The following is a 22,474-nucleotide window of genomic DNA, read 5'->3' as shown; positions in this document are numbered from 1 at the left end:
ACAACATATCCCGACATTTTGATCTCTGAACTTAGGCGGCTCTTACACTACTCCACACCTAGTATTTCGGACGGGCATTATGCAAATGGATTGTGTCTGAGCGAAGCGAAGAACATGCAGAGATTCTGTTCATGTGCATGTTCAACCGCGTTCAACCTGTTCAACCACGCAGAGATTCTGTTCATGTGCTTAGGGGTCGTTCAAACATAATGTTCGCATAATGTCCACATGTACATCATATCTAAAACACACAAAGGGTCGGACATCCGTTTGACAAAGATCTGCATATAGTGCAGAGGACATGTCTGAAAACAGTTAGAGACACTTGTTCTAATATTCACACATACAAAAGTACTTAGCCTACACAAACAGACTTAATTCTCACAAAGACACATACACACACATTCGCACTGGCAGTCTGAAAGCAACTTATAAGCACCATCATTTTTGGCATATAGACCATCAAATCACAGAGTAAGGTGCCATGATAAAAACCTCATATCTTCCCACTGTATGTTTTGTGTAGATGGTCCAGAACAAGAGAAATGCAAGCCCCGGGGTAGGCGCCTGTTTGAACTCCGATTGAAGCCAGAAGCCACACATTCGCACTGGCAGTCTGAAAGTGGATGCAATTATCAGAATCATCAGCACTCCAGTCTTTTCAGTGACTGGCACAATATAAAGCAAAGCAGAACAAACACTCAACAAAGCGACAGCCTCTTTCAACACTCAACCTAAGGCAGCGGATTACGCCAGTGATCCTGGGTGCCGGGGAAGGCAGCCTGGAGCTTCCGAGAGTTCTGAATGTGAGGAAGTGGCTTCTGTCAGCGCCTCAGTCGAGAGACGGATAGGGGGGGGGGCGAGGGACACGGGCGGGCGTCCCCGTCACACGGCGAGACGCGCAATTGTAGGAGACGTTGTGTCATGTTGCATCCCTTGCTGTCAGACGCCATCAGGCCTAATTAGGGGCCGGGGGTCGGGAAGCGCGGGAGAGGATGCGCGTCAGAGAGAATCTGCTGGTCCGGAAGATTCTGTGGGGAGAGTGACTGATATGTCACAGCAAGCGCTGGCTGATGATGTTTTTGTAAATGTGTAAGAATAAAAAGGTTCACTTTAGGGGTCTGTGGTATAGACACCATGCAAAGCGAGGAGACATGGACAGAGACCGTCTTTACTCTTTACTAGCACACAGAACTAAACAGCAATGACAGACAGACAGACAGTGAGAGAGAGAGAGGATTATCAACAATAGGCTGAAATAAAAAAGAGAGTACAAGGGAGAAAATGAGGAGGAGTGAGAATACGATGAAACAGGAAAGAGAGAGAGAGAGAAAGAGAATGATTGTGAAGGAGAAAGAGACCAGAGGAGTGAAAAAAAACAGGAAGCACAGAGTATTGAGCAGAGTGACTGCCATGTTGCTAAGGGTGACGTCTAGCTGTCGGACCAGAGTGCTGATGTCACTGGGGCCAAAGGTCACTCCTCTGTGCGCCATGGAGAGGAGCGTCATGCCACTATAACAAGAGACAAGGGCAGAGTCCTGTGGTGGCTGAAACCCACACACACACACACACACACTCAAACACAGAAAAACACAGGTACGCATGCATGCACACACACACAAGCACAGACAAACACAGGTACACATACACACAGACACACACACAGCCAGGGGGGAATCATGTGATTTCAGAGAGGGATTCTCAAGCACACACACACACACACACACACACACACACACACACACACATTCATGAGTGGGAAAACACCACATATGTATATATGAATGAATACCACCAACAAATGTATCTGAATCGACAAGTAGGTTCAGATGAAATGTTCCTCAAGATTCTGCTGAAACACTCCAACATTGGGGTCCTCTGAAATGCTTCATTTATATTATGAACATTGTATATGGCCAAGAAATTGGACTTACGCAAAATAATAACATTTTGAAAAGATAGCCCACAATGTCATAATATAGCCTACACTAAGCTATGGGAGGAAGCCGCTTGGGCTTAGTCACATCTGGTTTTGTTCACAAATGGAGCCTACCATTCAAACGGATAAAGCTGGGTTCATATGAAAAAATAGTATAGGTTACTTATCATGCCTACCACTTTGTTTGAACACAATGTGCACTCACTTTCTGTTAATAACAAAAACACCGCGCCATTGCGATAACACAGAGTTCACACGCCATCTAGTGGTGTCAAAAATGTAATTTTCATGTTATGTGAAAACTTGTCAGTCGTCATTGTTGTCGAGGTCTTGAGATGAAAACATTTGACTAAAACACTTTATAAAGGTAACTATTAAATAGCCTAAGTGTAGGCTACATGTAATCAACGGGTTTTCCAATCTATACATCGAGGAAGTAGCCTTCTGCTGCAATTATCAAACGAGGATGGGGGCATTGATTTCTGACGTTAAAAAGTGGAAATGTAAAAAAAAAAAAAATTTGGAATCTGTAATGTAGCTGTGAGCTAAATGTGATGCAGGCTAGGGAAAACCTAGGTAATTGTAACAGTTCACTTTGCTTAGCCTAATTAAAACAAACGGATACAATGTTTCGATCGTAGCCTATAGTTCACCCTGACCCTATGACCAACGTGCAACCAGGGCGCTTTCAGCAACTCCTAGATGCGTTCCATATACTTTCACATTCGGTTATGGCTTGTCTGACAGTGCACCTTGAAGCTAGGCTATAGGCTTCCCTGCCTAGCGTTGGACAAAACTTCAAAATCATTAATCGTTCATCATCTTCTGTAGTGATCAGTGACCATGTGAGTAGCCTAATGTCATTTTAGTGGATGGCGGTCGATCGAGCTTAACGCAAAATGTTGTATTGACGAAGGACTAGCCTACTCCATTTTAAGGAATTTTAGTTTCGATTTGGTTGAAAACGTTGCACCAGGCTACACAGCTTAGGCTAGCCATACCCTATCCCATAGGCTAAACGTAGAATATATTCCGTATAGGCCTACATAGGCAATGACAAACGTGTGATGAAGAACATTAGACCTTTTGAAAATAGAGGGGGTGGTCCGATATCATATGCTATTAGGTTACGTCTGTTCAACCACATAACAAAAGTTTAAGTGCCACCGACACGAAATTGTAGCTGATATACTAGCTAATGTAATTACATAAGAAAATGTTAAAAATTAGGAGGATTAATGTTAACTCTTTCGGTAACAGACACTCAGAGGCTAACACCTAGGCCTATCTCTTGTCTTTGCATTGAAACATGCATCTTTGCACCTCATGCATGAGCAGACGAACTTACTCTATTTTTCGATGGTCTCTCATAGCCTACTTCAAGTGTAACCTACAGTAGGCTACATCTTTATGTGACAATATCCAAATCCACCATAGAATTGCACAGATTCAGCTGGGAGGTACCTGAGAAACGTATAGCATCACCTGATCACCATAACAACTTGGTTAAAAGATAAAGCAACTTGTACGCTAAGCACCATTATTTTTGGCATACAGAAAATGAAATTACTGGGTAAAGTGGCAGGACAAAAACTTCATATCTTCCCACTGTATGTTTTGTGTAGATGGCCAGGAAAAATGATAGCTCCGGGGTAGGATCCTGTATTAATTGGTCAGACTCCGGTGGAAGCGAGAAGGATGTGCAAGGCTCGGACCAGCATAGAAGCAGGACAGCCCACGACCCCGAGAAAAACCTAATTGACTTTGGATTTGGTAATGCCACCAGTTTTGCCGACCCCACACCCTCAACTGTGGGGCCCAGCGCAGCTGGTACCTCTGGCTCTGGTTCCAGGAGGGGGTCAGCTGCAGCTGGAGCAAAGGACGGGTTTTCAGGAGGCAGAGAGGACAACAAGCGGCAACAGGGTTCAGGTGCTGCTTCTGGAACCACTGGGGAGACACCCAAACCTTCAAGCGCCTCTGGTTCTGAAGACAGGGGTAGATCTGATGAAGGGACTTCAGGAGGCAGAGAAGACAACAAGTGGCATGGGACCTCAGGTGCTGCTTCCTTAAGCACCAGGGAGGCACCCCGATGGAATACCAGGACGGTTAAGGACTGCAACGTAAAACTAGCCTCGCTATTTTACAGCGCAGACCACATCGTACTGATAGATGTAGGCCAAGTCATTTTCATGGGATGTTTTGCAGTGGTTTGCCAATTTGTAAAGGATTTGAACAATTGATGTTATTCTTAAAGTCTTTTTAAAATGGCATCCAGTTAACGTTAGCAAATTAATCTTAAAGTTTTGTTCATTGTAGCAACACTACATTGTTCAAAAAGGTCAATACTGAATAAAATGCAGGTTAGTTTCCTATCCTGTTTTATATCTGTCTGTCTCTACAGGTGAATGAGTTTAGAAATACCAAAAAACTGAAAGCCATGCATGGAACGCCATCGTGGGATGCCTTGCATGTGAAAATGCCACATGCCAACGAAAACATCTTCAAAACAAAGTCCACGTTTTTGGTAATGGCTCTTCAGCATTTTCCTTGTTGATAGAATATCCTCTTCTAAAAAGGCAGCGTAAAATATTTTTATGTAGGTTGTGTAGGCTAAACCTCTCACCACTGAAATCCAAATCCAGTTATGGCCAAAATACATATATGTTAGGAGAAGCATTTTTCCAAGGTTCGACCAGTGGTTCAAATGCTCTCTCCTTCATCTCCATAGAGCTAAGAAACGTTACTAGCGATAACATTGGTATTGAAAGACTTGAAAATAGTTCTTTTATTTTTTTGTAATGATTTTTTTTGTTTACTTGCCAATAAAGTGTATAACAAAGTAAATAAAGGGGACAAAGTAAAGAAAGTAAACAAACGAACAAAACATTTTGGTATAGGTTTTCAGCCAAATTGTTATTTTAAACCTATCGGGTCAGAATTTCACAATGGGTTCATCCCTAAAGACTACACTGCTCTTAAATTCAGCTAACCGCTCGTAGTAACCACTCCTCTAGTTGTTATTTGAATTGTCCAGTATTTGGTCTTGTTGACATTTCATGCTTTTGCCAGGAGTTGCTCCAATAATCACTCTGATAAACATCCAAGTATGGCCTGTCAAAGACCAGTTTTGTATTTTTAGTTTTCCATGAAGTTGCTGATAGGCCTATTTACTCTTTATCTCTTGTGGTCTACATCAGGGTAACATTGAGACACAGTCGCGTTGGAGCGCCATCTCTAAACAACTGAAGAAGCTTCGAACAGGCTCAATGACTGTGGCTGATATTGAGGTAAGACAGTATGACATACAAGAGTGACCAAGGGCCCGAATTCGGTGGTGATATAGTTAGCGGGAAGCTATGTCAAGACGGGGACTGTGAAATGGGTGACACCTCTCCGGTGAAGTGAAATTAAATAAACTAATCACATGCAACCAGTGTTAAATTCTGATCTATCTATCTAGCTTTTATTAATTAACTTCGGCCTGACTCTGACAACTGTGTGGGGATGCACTGTCGGCAAAATACGCTGTCAAACTCACACCACAAATGTCTAAATGTTTTTACGGGCAGCCGTGGCCCACTGGTTAGCACTCTGGACTTGTATCCGGAGGGTTGCCAGTTCGAGCCCCGACCAGTGAGCCGCGGCTGAAGTGCCCTTGAGCAAGGCACCTAACCCCTCACTGCTCCCCGAGCGCCGCCGTTGAAGCAGGCAGCTCACTGCGCCGGGATTAGTGTGTGCTTCACCTCACTGTGTGTTCACTGTGTGCTGTTTGTGGGTCACTAATTCACCGATTGGGTTAAATGCAGAGACCAAATTTCCCTCACGGGATCAAAAAAGTATATATACTTATACTTATACTTATACTAAAGACTGGAGTCCATCTTAAATTGTGGCAGTCAGACATCTTGGCTATCCCTGGTTTATTCATATTGCATCCATAACTAACAATTATAAATAACTATGAATCACTATTGCCCGGTCATATGACTAGTGCCTGGTGGCCCTGACATTAATTAAATGTTTCAAGAAACTTGTGAAGAACTTCATTTCCTCCTCCCTGTCAAGCTCCTGTGACCCCCTCCCATGCACCCATAGAGCCAATAGACCTCTGAAGTTTGCCTACAAAAAAGCTGCCATCTTTGAGATCCGTTATCTTGTGATTTTCCCTATGGGAAAATAACATGGGGATTTTGAATTATCACAACTCTTGCGGGGACGAAAAAGTCTGAAATGCAGACGTTTTCCCAAACACACTTTTGTTCTCTGCCTTCGAGTGGAGTGTTTGGGAAAACGTCTGCCTTTCCAATTTTGTTGTCCCCGCAAGAGTTTAACAGATGTGATAATTCCAAATCCCCATGTCATTTCCCCATAGGAAAAAGCTCAAGATACCGGATCTCCATATATGGGCAAAGATGGTAGCTTTTTTGTAGGCGAACTTCAGAGGTCTATAGGTCCAGAGACGATGCCATCTCCAACCAGACTGTGTGTGGGGGGCGTGATGGGAGAATGCTGTTCATTGACTATAGTTTAGAATTCAGCACCAGCCCCCTTCACCCTGCACAAAGTCAAAGTCAAATATGTATAGAACATTATCATGCATAATCGTCATACAACAAAGATGAGGATTCTGGGACTGAACACCACACTGTGCAACTGGACATTCCTCACAAAGGTCACAGGTGGTCCGAGTGGGTGGTCTGGTCTGACATCTGACACATTAACCATCAGCACAGGTGCCCCCCAAGGCTGCGTTTGAGCCTTCTGCTGTAACATTTACATTCATGAATGCAGAGCCAACAGTAGTCACACCTCCATCATCAAATTTTCCCTCAGGACACCACTGCACAGGAAGACATTAAGCAACTAATGCTTTTTCACTATACGTTTTACAATAGTATCTTTATGTATGTGTGTTACGACCCCCTGTGCCCTCTGCAGGCTTGGCATAGCCAATACACTGATAGTGCTGTCTTGGCTCAACTAATTGATTAATATTATACACCTGGGTTAATGGGTTGGGCTATACACAGGGCTGTTTCTCTCTGTATCTCTTTCTTGCTGGGTCACTTCTGGGTTAGGCACATTTCTGATTAGAAGACACATTGATTTCTCTACCACAGGCACCTTATCTCTTTCTATCTTTTACTCTTTTGCAACATCATATTGACGCTTGCATTACATCCACGCACTTACATACATTCTATTTTCTCCCCTTGACATCTTTTGAACTGCAGTAATTAAATATTTAATAATTACTTTTAAATAAATATATTTTGGTTGACCACACCACCTTGTCCTCCTTCCTCTTTTATGTACGGTCTCGAGCCGGCCGTAACAATATGACAAAAGAAAATACTTATTAGTTAAGAATAACGTAATGGTTTAACATAATTTAATGGATGAGTTATGTAGAAAAACAAAAGAAAAGATATCCGCACACTGTGTCTAAAGCTCCTATTTTAATGGTGGGTGATAGGCCTACACAACGTTTCGACCACTCAGGTCTTCGACAGATGCAGGGTAAGGGTATATATAGCCATTGTAGGGGGCTGGGTGGAGTTCAATTATTCTAACATCCCATCTGAATGTCATACAAAGAGGTGGGACAGGTCACATAGAAAACGAGTCACACTGATACATATTTAAACAGTTAAAGAACCCTCTCTGTTAGTGAACATTATCAATGCTGCCGCTTCATGGCTCATAGCTAACAGATCTACAGCCTGTCAACATTATAAAACACTTACTTTGCACAGAGAGTAGAGGGATATAAACTTAATACATATTCGGTTACCCACATCTGTTTACAAGGGTCATCCCCATACAACAATGTAGAAATTCACCCCCTGTACAATTGTGTTTTTGGAAAAACCAGTTATAGACAAAAGCAGTTTTGTTGTACCAACATATTTCTGTGTGTGTCTCTTGCCATTATAGAAAGTTATTAAGTCGTATAACCCGCAGTACAGCTCCTGGTCCTTCGAAGGACTTCAGAAATACGTAGAGGTAGGCCTACTGTTTTCAGATTTATGACAATCTCTCATATAAGAAGTCTCTCAAAACCATGTATGTAAAATGTTACAAGAAGGTAGCAATTTTGGAATAATTAAAGATCTTGTTAGTTTATTTTAGTTAGTTTATTATTGTTCGTTTATTGTCTCCTTCATCAGTTTAATTTAAGACAGTTTATTCTGATCAAATGCATTCACCAACAATATAATATTTAAGAATGTTTCTGCAAGCATCACAAATATTCTCTAAAATAATTTGTTTTATTTACATTAAAAATATTATTAATTGATGATTCATGAATGATTGCCTTAATTACAGTTCTTATTAATTGATGATTTATGAATGATTGCCTTAAGTTTCACATATATATTTCTTTAAGAAAATTCCGAAAGAAGAGAAAGAGATCTTTTTTAAGGTCATTCCCAAAATGGCAGAGTTGGCTCTAAAGCTGACAGAAAATGTTCAGAGGGTAAGACACCAAATTATATCTACTTCCTAGATGTAAGTTATTTTTCTATTTAAAAAGTTGAAGAAAATTAGTGATTTATTTCTAGTTTGCAAATGAATATATACTTTTATGGTGCTTTATGATGGCTATATTATATGGATCTTGTGGTGTGCAAGGATGTTATAGGTATCTTGTATTACATTGAATTATTATTTGTGTAGTCAAGACAAACCGATCATTTTTAGGACACTCAGATTTCATCTCAAGCCTTGCATCAAGAGTCATTAGTATGGGGATTTGGCTTGGGGGTCTATGTGCTTCTAAAGTGTATCCTGTTAAGGATTTGGCCTTGGTGGGTTTCTGTCCTATTCAAGTTTTTTTGTGGTTTCCACACAGGGCCTTCCTCTGCTTAAGCAGGGTAGGAGCTATTCCATCACTCTCTCCCAGATCCAGATTGCCACCCTGTTGGCCAATGCTTTTTTCTGTACCTTCCCTCACCGCAACACCACTGCTAAGAACGCAGAATACAGCAACTACCCTACCATCAACTTCAGCAGGTTTTCACGCACGCATGCACATTTCTCAGTGTATTGTAGTCATTTCATAATACAACTACGTAGGAGGATGATCATAGTTGTATTGCTTTGTGCAGTTAAACAAAAAGGAAAAAGTTATGACATAACAAATAATTAGTACAAAATTCTGTAAACAATGATGACACAAAAGGACATGTTCATAGAGGCCATTACAACTCTTGGTCATTATGACTATTTCAAATCATTTCCATGAGAGATAATTTCTCAATTTATACCTTTTTTTCAAATTTCAGCTTATTTGGCAATTTTTCTCAAACCACGATGGAGAAACTGAGAGCCATCGTGCATTATTTCAACACTGTCACCTGTCAAAGTAAGGTACCATTATTACGTGACTCTTGTGTCATTTTGAATGAACAGTATTATGTGTGGCAGTAACTGTTATAATGTAATATTTAGTCTGAATGTGTAACTTCAATAGCCTGGTTGAAACCAGACTCATTCACTTCATCAATAGAGTCTGGGGACTCACGATTGGGAAACGTTTCCAACACTCACATTGTAACAGAGATTGATTTGGTCCAGCCTAACCAATCGCATTGATATCGGTTCTCTTTGTGGTAGGCTCTCGGCCACAGGGGCTGGTCACCTTTGAGAGATGTTTCATCCCAGATCATCAACTTCCCCGCTGGAGACAGTAAGGATTCGATCTGAGACGTTTTAACGCTATTAATGCAAACATTAATGTATAGCCTCCATACCAACTCCCATGCATGTATTATTGTATTTACACATGCTAGCACATTGTGTTTCTTTTCTGTTGTCACCATAAAAAGTGCACCACTCATCTCTTGCGTCTCTTAACTTTGCTCTCTACTGCCTTAGGCGGACCGAACACCTGGGAAATGTCCGTGTAACGTCTGAGGGCACCATTGAAAAGGAGGGCAGAGGGATGTTGCAGGCAAGTGTGTTGAACAATGACTGCATTTATATAGCACTTTTCCACTCCTCAGAGCATTCAAAGCACTATACACACACACAGATGGCGTAGGCACCACGGCACCAACTTGCACATCGGGAGATTGGGGCACATTGGGGTTAAGTGAATTGGTCTCGAACCTGCAACCTTCCTGTTGTTTGGGCGACTCCTCTACCTCCTGTCCACTGTCGATATATTATTCTGGGCCATGTTTTCATGCTTTTCAGTAATTAGCACACAAAATACAATATGTATTCTACTTGAAAAAGGTGGATAAGGTTGAAATGTCAGTTGAAAGGTAAGGTTTGTGTGCTGGTAGCGGCTGTCCTGCCATGAAAAAGGTGGATATAATTGAAATATCAGTTGAAATGTGAGGTTTATGTGCTGGTAGTAGCTGTCCAGCTATGAAAAAGGTGGATAAGGTTGAGATGTCAGTTGAAATGTGAGGTTAATGTGCTGATAGCAGCTGTCCTGCCATGTTTGGTTCCGTCACTGTGTGCAGGTGGACTTTGCCTGTAGTATGGTGGGGGGAGGCGTGCTGGGCTCTGGGCTGGTACAGGAGGAGATCCTCTTCCTCATGAACCCGGAGCTGATTGTGGCCAGACTCTTCACAGAGAAGCTCAGCGATAATGAGTGCCTCAAGATCACAGGTAATGAGTGCCTCAAGATCACAGGTATCGGAACGTCACATATTACCAACCTAACCAACTTAATATTAATTTCTATACAAACCAAGATGGCGGATTCGTAAAGAAACACGCAAGCACCCACACCATAAGTGTATCTAAATTAGCTATATACCAAAAATTACATTTTACCGTGACTCAAAGAGCTGTAAACAGTCTTGTGAGGCTGATTGTACAAATCCGCTTGGAGCTCCAGTGGAATTTTGATTTGCGACGAGAATTCTCGGGCTAACCGTTGATATGCCGTGAGAAGGTTGGGAATATGCACCCACCAGCACTAAACTCCGAGCGTGGTACACAAAATCGGATATTTCAGGCAGTAAAAGCCCCGGTAAGAACCAAACTAGATTTTGTTCAAATCTACACACATATGGCTACTGAAAACTGTAAGGTTCATTTATCAAATGTTATTTTGAAGTATTAAAAAACATTGTTGTTTTAGAATTTTCAAACGAAATGGTTGGTAATTAGTACGTTTACGATAATGAGTGCCTTGAGATCACAGGTAAAACTGCCCACATCTGTCAGAGGCCTAACCAGGGCAAGTGTGTGAGTATGTAGACAAGTAAAGAAAAATGTAGTAAAACAAGTAACCACTAACCAAGTAAAATGTAAAATAAAGTAACTTACTAAGCTGCACAGGGAGTCTTGTGCTAATGTGGTAAGACTGGTTCTTCAAGCAGGTAATAGTGCGTGTCACTCATATTTAAAGGAGAATTCCGGTGTGATATTGACCTAAAGTGTGTTGAAACATGATACCAAGTGTGAACGTATGTCTCATAGCTCATCACTGTAAAACAGTGATTTATTTGCATGGCTAGGCCGATGCCCGAGGCACCCTCATCGAAAAACTGTTGGTAACATCGGCTAACTCGCGCCAGATTTCTGAGTGCAGGGGACAAGCCGAGATGAGTTATGAAACATACGTTCATGTTCGGTTTCATGTTTCAACACACTTTAGGTCAATATCACACCGAAATTCTTTAATTTCTTAAATGAAGACATCGCCTAAATGAATATCTCAAGTAAAACAAAAAAACTACGATCTTCATCATTCGTTTGAGCTTTGAATTTGTGAACTGTAGTCTAACTGACCATTTCCTGTTCCATTCAGGAGCCCAGCAGTACAGCGAATACACAGGCTACAGTAGTAGCTTCGAGTGGAGAGGACCCCATAACGAGAACCTGGAAAGGTAAAAGAACTCTTGGTATTGAGACCAGCATATGTCATAAGCGCATGTATACAGCCTGCAGGTGCTGTAGGACCTCGGATCACTAAGATTCCTGAGGCTGGTGGACCACTCTCAGTCCACCGGAGGTAGATCTGCCATTCACTAAAGTGTTTGCACTGTGAAGCCGAACATTCTTAGCATAATTCACTGGAAATGGTTTAGACCAGTTCTAACTTCAGTGAATTATGCTAATATAGGCTAATGGTGTCAGGGTTATTGGCTGCACAAAGAAGAGAAGGATATGTATCTTCTTATCTAACTCTGGGGTAGACTAGGACAGTAAATGGACCATCAGGCCCTTGATATGCACAGTGTTGTAATGTTTTTCTATCAGGCAAGTGTGAATTTCTTATTATGATGTTTGAGTTCATGAAAAATTATTGAAAGTTACATTTCAGTGTATTACGCCATAATTGTATGAATATTAATAAATTAGCAATTTAAATATTTATGTTTGTGATGTTTCATTATTTGCATTTTCTAAGGGTACATTTCTGTGCTAAAGAGCTAATGTGAATGATTTAGTTTTCATTTTATTATTCAAAAATCTTCAAGGTTGGCAGGTCTGACTGTAATCCTGTAACTCTGAAAACTGTGTGTTATTAGAGATAATTGGATGAGGCTTCATCGTCAGATAGTCGCCATCGATGCTCTGAACTTTAAACATCCGAAGGAGCAGTATCAGAGGCACAAAATAAAGCGCGAGCTGAACAAGGTCAGTGTTTGCTTATGAAGATAAAAAGTTATATTAATGCCGTTCAGAGCAACCCTTATTCTTGCACAGTAATTTGTATATTAGTATTAATATGATATGACTGAAGGAGCTCTTGTGATATTTTGCATAGTGTATGTAGGCTTTACTCTTTACCACTTGTCACTCCACTGCCCCTCCATCAAGTCTAATGACTCGGCTTGATAACATCTGCATTGGTATTAAAGGTGCTATGTGGAGTTCTTTTATCTAAAATGTTAACCAAGTTAAAAGTTACCAAGGAATAACAACATATTGTCAAGAAACAACCGTTATGTCCAAATGCCAGTGCTCTGTGTTGCCAAGATATCCACTGGGGTTAGCATACAAACCAGCTAGCGCTGGGCCGCTTCACTTGTAATACCACAGTGTGCCACATGCGGCACTATATCAAATACAAGTCAATGGAAGTTCAAGTCAACTCAAATTCTACATAATTGCACATACCTCCTTTAAACAATATTCTGATTAGGCTCCATTTATAACTCCTGTTTTATTTACATTCACCTTTTGAGTCATGGCATTACATCTATCGTATTTTAATGTTTTTATTCACAGGCTTTTGTTGGGTTCAGAGAGGAAGGCCGTTTTGCTCGTGAACTCCCAACTATTGCCACAGGAAACTGGGGTTGTGGTGCCTTCCATGGAGATCCCATCCTCAAAGGTACTGCACTATAGAGGGAAGATATAGTGCTATATAATATACTGTTCATTAACTCAATGTACATAATTGATGCTGATGTACTGAACTGTATATTGTGCCTGTGCCTGATATTTCTGTAGATGCTCAGTGAGGTGTGTGTGCTTTATTGGTGGTTAAAACTTTGCTTTGACTTAATAAAAGTATTTGTGTGTGTGTGTGTGTGTGTGTGTGTGGAGGGCATAGTAGTTCACACAATATAACTTTTGGATCTTTTGAGTTAATGACATTTTTCCCCAGTCATGTCTGGTCAATCAATCGGTTAATTTGTGTCCTCAGCTCTCATTCAGATGATGGCTGCCGCTGTGGCGGAGAGAGACATGGTGTTCTTCACTTTCAGAGACACACACCTGGAAAAGAGAGTGCGGAATATGCACACACTTCTTAAAGAGCGCAAATCCACCGTCGGTAAGACACAAAACATCAAAAAGCAATATCCATATATAGTCATATTGGGTTGGACCCACATTATAGTATTTCTTTATGGACAACTTCTGTATTTTTGCTTTAAATGAAAGTCTTCCTTTTGTGTGGTATTTCACATACCTTCATCACATGTGTGGCTTGGTCTCACCCAGATGGTAAAAGCACTGAAATATTTTTGAATAATTTCAGCTGTGTGTATTTACCTCTTCTCTGCTTTCTCTCAACAGGAGACTTGTACACTATGCTGGACTTCTACTGCCAATCAAGCAGGCCACAAGAGGACCTTTATCAGTTCATACAGATTTACATGAACAACAAAAGTTCACTCTGAATAGGCCGCAAAACTGCCAAGCCTGATGCCTAATACACAAAGCCACATACTGCACTACTGAAACATTAAATTAACATGTGCCAAATTCGTGCCTTATATAATTTGGACATGTTTGAAGGATTTAGCATTCCTTTTTAAAAAAGGGGATCTGGATGCACAGAAACTTTACACAGTGGAATGATTAAAGGAGGTCTTAAATATCACCCAAACTGGCTCTGATTCACATTTTATTCATGTATTCAAGTAGCCTGGCCACACCCTCTTAGATCTCCTCTCAGGTAGATACTAGTCTGGAACACCTTAGTTCACTAATGTCTCTGCAGTGTTTCCCACAGAATTTATTTTTATTTGTAGTGGTAGGTTTGCAGAATTAAATTCAATGCAAAAGTTTTTAACAAATTAGCGCAGCGGGGTTATGATGCGAACCAGATTTAAGCACAATTTAGCCTTCTAGTCATCTTCTAGGCCTTGCAGGATTGTTAATGTTGTCTTTAAACATGCATGTAGGTTCATTGAGTACAACATGGAAAATCATTGTGTGGTGGTCAATGTTGATATTGTGGTGGGCCGCCACAAATAAGTCAATGTATGGGAAACACTGCTCCGTCGGGTCGACAGATTACCTGCCCAATCAGCAACGAGAGGGGATGACGCTATAGTTGCAAAATTGAAAGTGGTTGTGGTTAATGGTAGTAGCAACACCTGTGTAGCGACTTGTATCCAGAAGCAAAGCAGTCGCTGAGAGGCTAAGGTATGTGTGTAGCTGATTGTCTGACGCGCTGTACCAAACAGAATGGTCTGTGTAAGGCCCCCAGATCTTACGAAATTTGTGGTGGGCATCTGACAGTCTTCCAGGTATAAACAGGATACCATATGATGAACCATCTCTGAAAGCAAGGTAGGGACACTGATTTCCATTCCCTTAAAATAACCCTTTTAGCTATGACCAAGAAACATAAGGTTGTGAGTCTATAGAGAGAGTCACTGAATAAGGGGAGCAACCCAGTATTGCAAAGAGGTCATCAGGTCTTAATGGGGTTTTATAACACTGTACAGTTGAAAAATGTCACCCCAAAAATCTATGAGCTAGGGACATGCCCAAAAAAGATGACCCGGAGTCCCATCACTGGACTTGCATTTATTTGGCCTACATTAAATCAAATTTACAATATGGATGTTTACGTATAGGCGAATTTAGCTGTTATAATTTGCCTGTGGTGCTCTGCTGATGTTCTCACTTTTCTTTGGACTCAATTGATTTTTATTTCTTTAGCCCCAAAAAGGAACAAGCATACTGTACGCCTTTGTTTCCTTTGCCAGGTTTAATGCTAGGCTACTGTTGAAATCAACGTAACCTAAACCAAAATAACACCTTGGTATACCGCTGTCACGTCATCCGGAGAAATAATCTTTGGTCACCGCTATTGGCCGATTTCCGGCTCCCATTGACTTACATTGAACACATGTAATCAAAACTACATTTTCGTACAACATATATACAGCAAAAATGACAGAATTTGGATCAATCAACGTGGAGAAATCTCTGGAGGAAGAAAATTGACGCTGCGTGACGGGGAGTGCTTTTTTTTTTTTTTTTTTTTAGCGAACTCATTTGTGCTTTTTTTTTATTTTTTTATTTTTTAATTTTTTTTTTATTATGAATAAGCATTGATACATCAACAAACATAGTACAAGTTAAAGATCACGATGGTACCATGAAAAATTCAACATTACATAAAGACAAAAAACCATGTATGCAATTCAGACGCTAGGGAAGGTTATAATAAGAGATCACAAAGCTTAACCAAAACAAAATGTACAGGCTACTACTGTAACAGTTCGTATTGCTTTAGGGTTATGACAGAATTGAAGTTGATTAATGTACTGTTTAAGCTCATTCTTATAGGCCATAAAAGAGGGCTTGCTACCAATAAACTGACATTTATGAATGTGAAATTTAGCTAAGAGAATAAATAGATTAATTATGTATGTGTGTGCATTTTCTTTGGAATCAACTTCTGACAAGCCAAACAATATACATTTCCAAAATAGCACAAAATTTTCACCAATATTTTCTGAAATAAAAATACAAAAATCCTGCCAGAATTTGCGAGTGAAGGGGCAGTGCCAAAATAAATGTACAGAACTTTCCGGACGGGTGTGACAGAAGCTACAATTCATATCAATATCTAGTTTGTATCTCTTTACAATATAAGACTTAGCTGGGTAAATTCCATGAATGAGTTTAAATGAGACTTCCTTAACCTTATTAGTAATACAGTATTTGTTAGGAAGAACCCAAACCCTCCTCCACCTAACCCCATCCACAAGCTGATTCCAACACGACACTGCAGAAGGAGCAGCAGCCACATCCCTCATGAGTAGAGCTCTCATTAGTTTGCTGACACCGAATTCATTTGACAAACATGCTCTGCCCACTTCAGTGTGGGTTGGAGAGAGTAAGAACATTTGTTCATAACTAATTCTTGGTTGGGACCTAAATAGCATACACACACCAGATGAAATGGCTCCAAAAACTCTAGCAAAGTCACCTGGTGTTACAGGGATATTGTATTCATAAAGGAATTCATCATAAGTGAAAAGTAGGCCATCCCTATTAAATAGCTGATCTACCCAAATAATATTGTTGTTGAACCACTGTTCTAAGAAGAGAGATTTACGCTTGAACAGGATATCCTTATTGTTCCAAATGTAATATTTGTGAGGAGAGAAATTGTGTTTGTAGATGAGGCACCACGAGAGGAAGGCCTGACGATGAAAGGAAGACATTTTGACAGGAATTTTATCAATATCATAATTACACATAAGGAGGAAGTTTAAGCCACCCAGTTTTGATAGGTTATGAGAAGGTATAATATTCCAGATAGAAGTTGGACTATGGAAAAACTGTTTCAACCACTTTAGCTTAAAAGCGCTATTTAGAGTAGTAAAATCAAGAAAATTAAGACCACCATTATCATATGAGTTCATTAGTACTGTTTTCTTTAAGTGATGGGATCTGTTTTTCCAGACAAAGTTGAGGAGCATTCTATCAATTTCTGCAAGTAACTTCTTGTCAAGGTGCAGAGCAAGCGCTGCATAAGTCAGTCTAGATATACCCTCTGCCTTAGTAATTAGAATTCTACCTCTTATTGACAAATCTCTTAAGAGCCACTGGTTAAACTTTTTTTTAGCTTTTTCTAAGATGGGATTAAAATTTGATGACATTCTTCTTTGCTGATCTTTAGTGAGTAATATTCCTAAATATCTGATTTCATCTTTTACAGGGATGTTATACAGGAAATTAACAGAACACTCCTTAATAGCCATTAGTTCGCATTTGTTTATATTTAAGTAAAGACCTGAGGCCTTGGAGAACACATCAATCGCTTCTATCGCAACAGGGATTTGCTGATCATTTTTTTAAAAAAGCGTTGTGTCATCTGCCAGCTGAGTTATGGATAATTCTCTACCCACAATAGAGATACCTTTTACATTAGTGCTTTGCATTTCCCATTGTCCATGAGTCACGTATAACAAGTTACTCTGCCGGCCCTCACTTGTCAGAGTAATTACATTCAAAAACATACCTTACCTAAGTTTAAAAAGAAAAACAATATATCAGAGGGATTACACAAATAATTAGTAAGAAAAAACAAGATTTATACCGTAATTTCCTGCTAAATTAAATATTTCATGGGGCTATTGTGCTGCACGGCCACCAGATGACGCCCTTTCACTCCTTGCTTTTCCATCCAAAAAAGGCCTGAAGTGCAGTGAAATGCCGCCATCTAGTGGCTTGAAATATGTATTAGAAACATTTATTAGAAAAGAAGCGACCGTTCTTCCTTGTCAATTATTCGTGTAATCTAGGGGTGGCACGGTTAACAAAATCCACGGTTCGGTTCGTACCACGATTTTAAGGTCACGGTTTTCGGTTCTGTGCGGTTCTTGACCATTAACACCTCAGAAATATCATACTTCAGCATATGATGTATATCTTAATGATCCACCATTTAGACTACAGTATTAGTATATCATATAATCATGCACAAACTGAAAGAATTGACTTGACTTTAAGCACATCATTAACACCATCTCTGAGTAAAGGTGAGATTTTGATACAGCAAGAGTGAAGACATTGATTTCAAATTGCTTTTCATTTATTTGGCAAACAAGTAGAATGTGTTATTGCCATCCACAGGAACTTCTGTGCCTTTGTAGCATACTAAGATTGACTAAAATAGTACTATAGATCTTCTATAGATTAGATCTTCCATGTGAGGAGGACCCAACACACATTGTAATATTTTATTTTCGAGGGCTTTTGAGATCTAGGGTTATTACCTTTCAGTAAAATGAGTTATTATTAGCCTACTACACATCTCCCCTGCACATATGACAGTTTGTCAGAACTGTGCCACTGGAGGAGGGGCCGCTCATATAGTCTCCTACTCCCCTTAATTATTGCAAATATAAACTTGGTTGCGATTTCCAAACAGTTTTTGTGAGGGCTACTTTGCTAATATTTGGGAAACTGCAAGTAAGGGCCTGCGACCGCACCGCCTAAGCTGCTAAAGTGCCACGAGTGCGCAGCAAATGAACTTTAGAAGAGACAAAGCCTACAGAGCTGGGGATGAAGCTGGCATGAGAACAGCGAGAGCCAACCTGTCCCATGGCATCAAGGAAGCAAAAAAGGAATACACTCACAAGATAACCACCCACTTCAAAGACAGCAGGAACGCACAAAGCCTATGGCAGGGCATTCAGGCCATCACGGACTACAAGCCAGCGCCACAGAGCTGTGAGAGCAACATCCCTCTGCTCAACAACCTGAACCGCTTCTTTGCTCGCTTTGAAGTACAAAACAGCACTTGCCCACAGAAGACCCCTCCCCCTCCACACGAGCAGCCCCTGTGCCTCTCTGTCGACAGCGTGAAGAGGACACTTGCTGCTATCAACACCCGTAAAGCAGCAGGCCCAGACAACATCCCAGGTCGTGCGCTAAAGGACTGCGCTGAGGAGCTTAAGGATGTCTTCACAGACATCTTTAACACTTCCCTGAAGCAAGTCATCGTCCCATCATGTTTCAAAGCTGCCACCATCATACCTGTGCCGAAGAAAACTGCTCCATCCTGCTTCAATGATTACCGCCCCGTGGCACTGACACCCATCATCATGAAGTGCTTTGAGCGGCTTGTCATGTCACACATCAAATCCATTCTCCCCCCCACCCTGGATCCCTTCCAGTTTGCATACCGAGCCAAACGGTCCACAGAGGATGCAATCTGCTCTGCCCTCCACCCAGCCCTCACCCACCTGGAAAAAAGAGACTCATATGTGAGATTGCTGTTTATAGACTTCAGTTCTGCATTCAACACCATAATACCACAACAACTCATCTGCAAACTTGACAAACTGGGACTCACTACCTACCTCTGCAACTGGCTACTGGACTTCCTCTGTCAGAGGCCTCAAGTATTGGCAACAATATCTCAAGCAACATCACACTGAGCACGGGGGCCCCCCAAGGCTGCGTGCTCAGTCCGCTGCTCTTCACCCTGCTGACGCATGACTGCACTGCAACCTACAGCAACAACCACATTGTGAAATTTGCTGACGACACAACTCTGGTGGGTCTCATCACCAAGGGCGACGAGATTCAATACAGGATGGAGGTCGACCTTCTGACCACGTGGTGCAGGGACAACAACCTCCTGCTGAACGTCAGCAAGACCAAGGAGATTGTTGTTGACTTCCGGAGAGGTCACACCCAACACCTGCCACTGACCATCGACGGTGCTGTGGTGGAGAGAGTGAGCAGCACCAAATTCCTGGGGGTGCACATCAGTGAAGACCTCTCCTGGACCACCAACACTGCATCACTGGTGAAGAAAGCTCGGCGCCGCCTGTACTTCCTGCGAAAACTCAGGCGAGCAAGTGCTCCACCAGCCATCATGACCACATTCTACCGAGGCACCATTGAGAGCATCCTCTCCAGCTGTATCGCTGTGAGGGGCGGAAGCTGCACTGAATACAACAGGAAAGCCCTGCAGCGCATAGTGAACACAGCTGGAAGGATTATTGGCGCTTCACTCCCCTCCCTGAAGGACATTTACACCTCCCACCTCACCCGCAAGGCGACCACAATTGTGAGTGATGCAAGTCACCCTGCTCACAATTTGTTTGATCCACTGCCCTCTGGGAAGAGCTACAGAAGCCTGCGCTCCCGCACCACCAGACTCACCAACAGCTTCATACACCAGGCTGTTAGGATGCTGAACTCTCTCCCCCCTCCACCCTCAGCCACATAACATCCTGGACTTTTGGACCCACAATGGCTGCCTTGCACTACTCCATTTGCACTACTCCACTTGTACACTTGCACACTTTGCAACTTGTTGTTGTTGTCCTGTGTCCTGAAAACACTTCTGAACACACTTCTGCTGCTCTTACATAACTTGCACCACTATGCCACTTGCATACTTAGGTCAAACAGAACTACCTCAGCCATTTATTGGCCTGACTTTTGCCAGGGCTGCCAACTTTTCAAAAAACCTTGGAGTGAGATTTGGTGGGGCCAACCAAAATTTTGCTGCGTAAATTTTTGTTTGGCTCATTCAGCATTATACCGTACAGTAAAAAAAACGCACATCAGTGGTTCTCAGGTGTAGGGACCAGGCATGGACGGATTATGAGCTTTCGGGCCCTTGGGCCCAGATGTATTAAGGGCTCCCCACTAATTGTCGTATATGTGGAAGGGGGGTTTGGGGGTACTCCCCCAGAATTTTTTTAATTAGTTTAATGTGATTTCCTGTATTCTGGTGCATTTTGGGGATGGGCAATACTAAATTCAATCAGATTCATAGCCTACATCCTGATGTGTTGATATTTGAGGCAATGATTCCATGCAAAGGCTTGGGCTTCAGGGCCCCCTGACACCTTGGGCCCCTGGGTCTGGGCCCGGAAGGCCCGTGCAGTAATCCATCCCTGGGACCAGGGTCCCAGAGTTATATGAACATTAGTATCAAAGGGATCTAGCCTACTACTAGGGCCATGGGCGTCGGAGGCATTGTGAAAGTGGGTGGGACATTTCAGCCGGGGGTATGGGGGTCCTCCCCCAGAAATTTTTTTTTGGACTAGATGCAATTTCCTGAATTCTGGTACATTTTAACAGGTTATTTAGATACTTCTATATGACAAAATAAAGCCAGCCTACGAAATTAATAAAAAGTAAATCATGTATAATTTAAAAATAACTCAATAGGCTACTTGGCTACGCAATAAGGTTTCCATTACAGCACCGCGGACTTTCAATGAACGTATGAAAGCGGATGGTTTGTTTGAAATCCCGACACATGGAACGTAATAGTGATCATTAAATACCTCCCCAGATTTCAGTGCCCATCAATCCCAACATTTAACAATATAATCGTACAGTCCAAAAGTAAAAAATTAAATATCAAACTAAACCAAAAATGTCATGCTTTAGAAGGCCTACCAGTATGCCGCTCCAAGAAACGCATGTCTCAAAATAAAACTCGCATAAGAAATAAAGGGCTGTCTCGAATACAATCCTGCCCCTAAAGGCCTGTACTTTGTCTTAAGACCCCGGCCATAATTTGAGGATTTACAGTATCTAAGTAGACAAACTGGCTTCAGATATCCAACAGAGTGAATAGAGATTGTGCAGTCTTAGCTGTGGTTAGTGACGTGATGCTGTTAATGGGGAGTTTTACATAGCCTAGCGTAAACCTATAGGTTATTATTTATTTGGCATACCTATAAGGCTTTTTACCTTATCAAAAGTGAGGGGGACGACTGATCTCTTCAACACTGCGGGGGATTTGGCGCTTGTCACTGTGTGTGTGACAGAAGCGGAATGGGAGAATGCGTGTAACAAAAAAAAAAAAAGTTTATGAGCGATTTACGCGAAAATGGGAGAATCCAATGAAAATGACAATGAAGCACTAAACAGATGCTGAAAACAGCACTGGTATTTCGCACGGCAAAAGTGGGGGTGGGGGGTCCAAACTAACAATTTTAAAGAGTGGGTGGGTGTTTTGTAAGAATTTAAGAAATGTTTGTATATTTTGCATCAATCAGATGCACTTTCAAAATAAATTCAGAGGTCAGACTTGCTTATTTTTATGGAAATATTTGTGCTGTAGCCTAAGCTATTTTGCACTTCAGAATTATAACCATGCACACACAGGTGGAATAGTTATGGTGATATTGCAATAAGTTCACAACCACAAAAACATATGCTACATTTTACAGTTCAGAAATGTGTGTACATTTCAGCACTCCATGAAATTATGCAGAAGTGGTCACCTGTGTTATTCAGCTAGTTTATTTAAGATAATATATTGGTCATTGTAATGGCCATAGCCTATAGCCTACATGCTATTCCTTTTTCAGGATGTACCCATAT

General features: G+C 41.4%; 1 protein-coding gene across 4 annotated transcripts; it reads left to right on the top strand.

The window, feature by feature from the left end:
* Positions 1–2,287: 2,287 nt before the first annotated feature.
* Positions 2,288–14,249, top strand: pargl (poly (ADP-ribose) glycohydrolase, like). 4 transcript variants are annotated; one of them, XM_076284033.1, is made up of 17 exons: positions 2,538–2,784; positions 3,313–3,464; positions 3,565–4,110; positions 4,341–4,463; positions 5,137–5,226; positions 7,877–7,945; positions 8,331–8,420; positions 8,796–8,956; positions 9,229–9,308; positions 9,560–9,632; positions 9,821–9,896; positions 10,417–10,564; positions 11,715–11,793; positions 12,439–12,547; positions 13,142–13,247; positions 13,563–13,691; positions 13,937–14,249. In XM_076284033.1, the coding sequence occupies exons 3-17, from the start codon at positions 3,565–3,567 to the stop codon at positions 14,038–14,040; spliced, it is 1,983 nt and encodes a 660-aa protein (XP_076140148.1). In that variant the 5' UTR covers positions 2,538–2,784; positions 3,313–3,464; the 3' UTR covers positions 14,041–14,249. The 4 variants fall into 4 exon arrangements, with proteins under 4 accessions (XP_076140149.1, XP_076140148.1, XP_076140146.1 ...); XM_076284034.1 differs by lacking the exons at positions 2,538–2,784; positions 3,313–3,464 and adding an exon at positions 2,288–2,306; XM_076284031.1 differs by lacking the exon at positions 3,313–3,464 and having other exon boundaries at positions 2,542–2,784.
* Positions 14,250–22,474: the final 8,225 nt, after the last annotated feature.

Source organism: Alosa pseudoharengus, unplaced genomic scaffold (assembly GCF_046254945.1).
Source record: "Alosa pseudoharengus isolate Yale_2024_CS ecotype anadromous, Long Island Sound unplaced genomic scaffold, YU_APseudo_1.1 YU_APseudo_1.1_scf_14, whole genome shotgun sequence".
Lineage (NCBI taxonomy): Eukaryota > Metazoa > Chordata > Actinopteri > Clupeiformes > Clupeidae > Alosa > Alosa pseudoharengus.
This window is presented reverse-complemented; position numbering and strand designations above follow the sequence as displayed.

Bases quoted from the DNA above. Each gene is read 5' to 3' on its own strand.
- pargl (XM_076284034.1), top strand. From the start codon at position 3,565: ATGGCCAGGAAAAATGATAGCTCCGGGGTAGGATCCTGTATTAATTGG. The intron at 8,421-8,795 runs GTAAGACACCAA...GTTTCCACACAG, and splicing joins TGACAGAAAATGTTCAGAGG to GGCCTTCCTCTGCTTAAGCA. The intron at 13,692-13,936 runs GTAAGACACAAA...TTCTCTCAACAG, and splicing joins AGAGCGCAAATCCACCGTCG to GAGACTTGTACACTATGCTG.